This window comes from Eimeria mitis, genomic scaffold (assembly GCF_000499745.2).
Source record: "Eimeria mitis Houghton genomic scaffold, Emh_scaff2077, whole genome shotgun sequence".
Lineage (NCBI taxonomy): Eukaryota > Apicomplexa > Conoidasida > Eucoccidiorida > Eimeriidae > Eimeria > Eimeria mitis.
This window is the reverse complement of record NW_013570400.1, coordinates 5,209-6,277: the sequence shown is the minus strand read 5'-3', so window position 1 is coordinate 6,277 and position 1,069 is coordinate 5,209. Positions and strand designations below refer to the sequence as shown.

Sequence of the window (1,069 nt, the reverse complement as noted above, 5' to 3'; positions counted from 1 at the left end):
GCAATATATATATATNATATATATATATATATATATATATATATATATATATATATATATATATATATATATATATATATCAGCAGTTGCAATGCAGCACATCAGCAGCCACAATGCAGGAGAACAGCAGCCGCACTGCAGCATATAAGCAGCAGCAATGCAGCAGCATATCAGCGGATACACTGCAGCATATCGACGGGCACAAAGGGGTAGTGGTACTGCGTTGTTCTTGCAGTATATTATATGCAGCTTTTCGCGTCAAGGGCTGCTGCTGAAGCAGCAAGTCTGAGGCGTTGCTCAGATACCCTGGATAACGACCAAGTGCAGATACAAAGAAAACTAAAGAAAGAAAGAGAGATCTGCAACCCCCAGATGATGCTGCATCATCAGCAGGGAAAGACATTGCCATTTACCCTCACGACCGCGATGGGCTTCATCCCTCCAACGTATACGAACTCAAGCTTCATGCTTCACGCTCTATCATCCAGGCTTCATGCATCCCCAGCAGGAGCTGCTGGCGGTGCTGCCGCTGGTAGTGTTGCCACTGATGCTGTTACTGTTGGCTGCTGCATGGCTGACTCGTGCAGCCGCTGTAGAAGGGCGTGCATATCGATGTGCTTCGGGGCCCGCGGGGCATCCGCATTCTTTCGATTGACTTTCTGTCTTCTTCTATCAAGGTAGAAGCCCACGCTGGTCTGCGGAAACCGATGCTCCGCTGAGACAGCTGGGGGGCCATGACTGCGGCTGCTGGTCAGCTCGTGCCGTCTGAAGAATGAGGGAAGGGGAAAGGAGGTGTGAAAGGCCTCATGAGGGGCCCCTGGGGCCATGAGGTTGAGAAAGAAAAGCAGAGCCAAGATCCTCATGTTTCCGCTTCATCTAACTGCCGTTTCCGTCAGACAGGAAATTCAGCTGACGTGGAAAACGCACAAGATCAGTGCCAAAAGGGAGGCAATCCGCAATGTTTTCTGAACAAATTCACCAAAAAGAAGAATTATATTCTACTTTATTGAACAATTTTTCCTCAAGGTAAAGCTCAGCTGCAGGAAACGCCGGCGCCTCTCCCAGCGAC

General features: G+C 48.6%; 1 protein-coding gene across 1 annotated transcript; it reads right to left on the bottom strand.

The window, feature by feature from the left end:
• Positions 1–491: 491 nt before the first annotated feature.
• EMH_0048330 (uncharacterized protein) lies at positions 492–827 on the bottom strand (the record flags this gene model as incomplete). The annotated part of the gene is made up of 1 exon (XM_013496390.1): positions 492–827. One exon carries the CDS (start codon positions 825–827, stop codon positions 492–494), a length of 336 nt encoding a protein of 111 aa, XP_013351844.1.
• Positions 828–1,069: the final 242 nt, after the last annotated feature.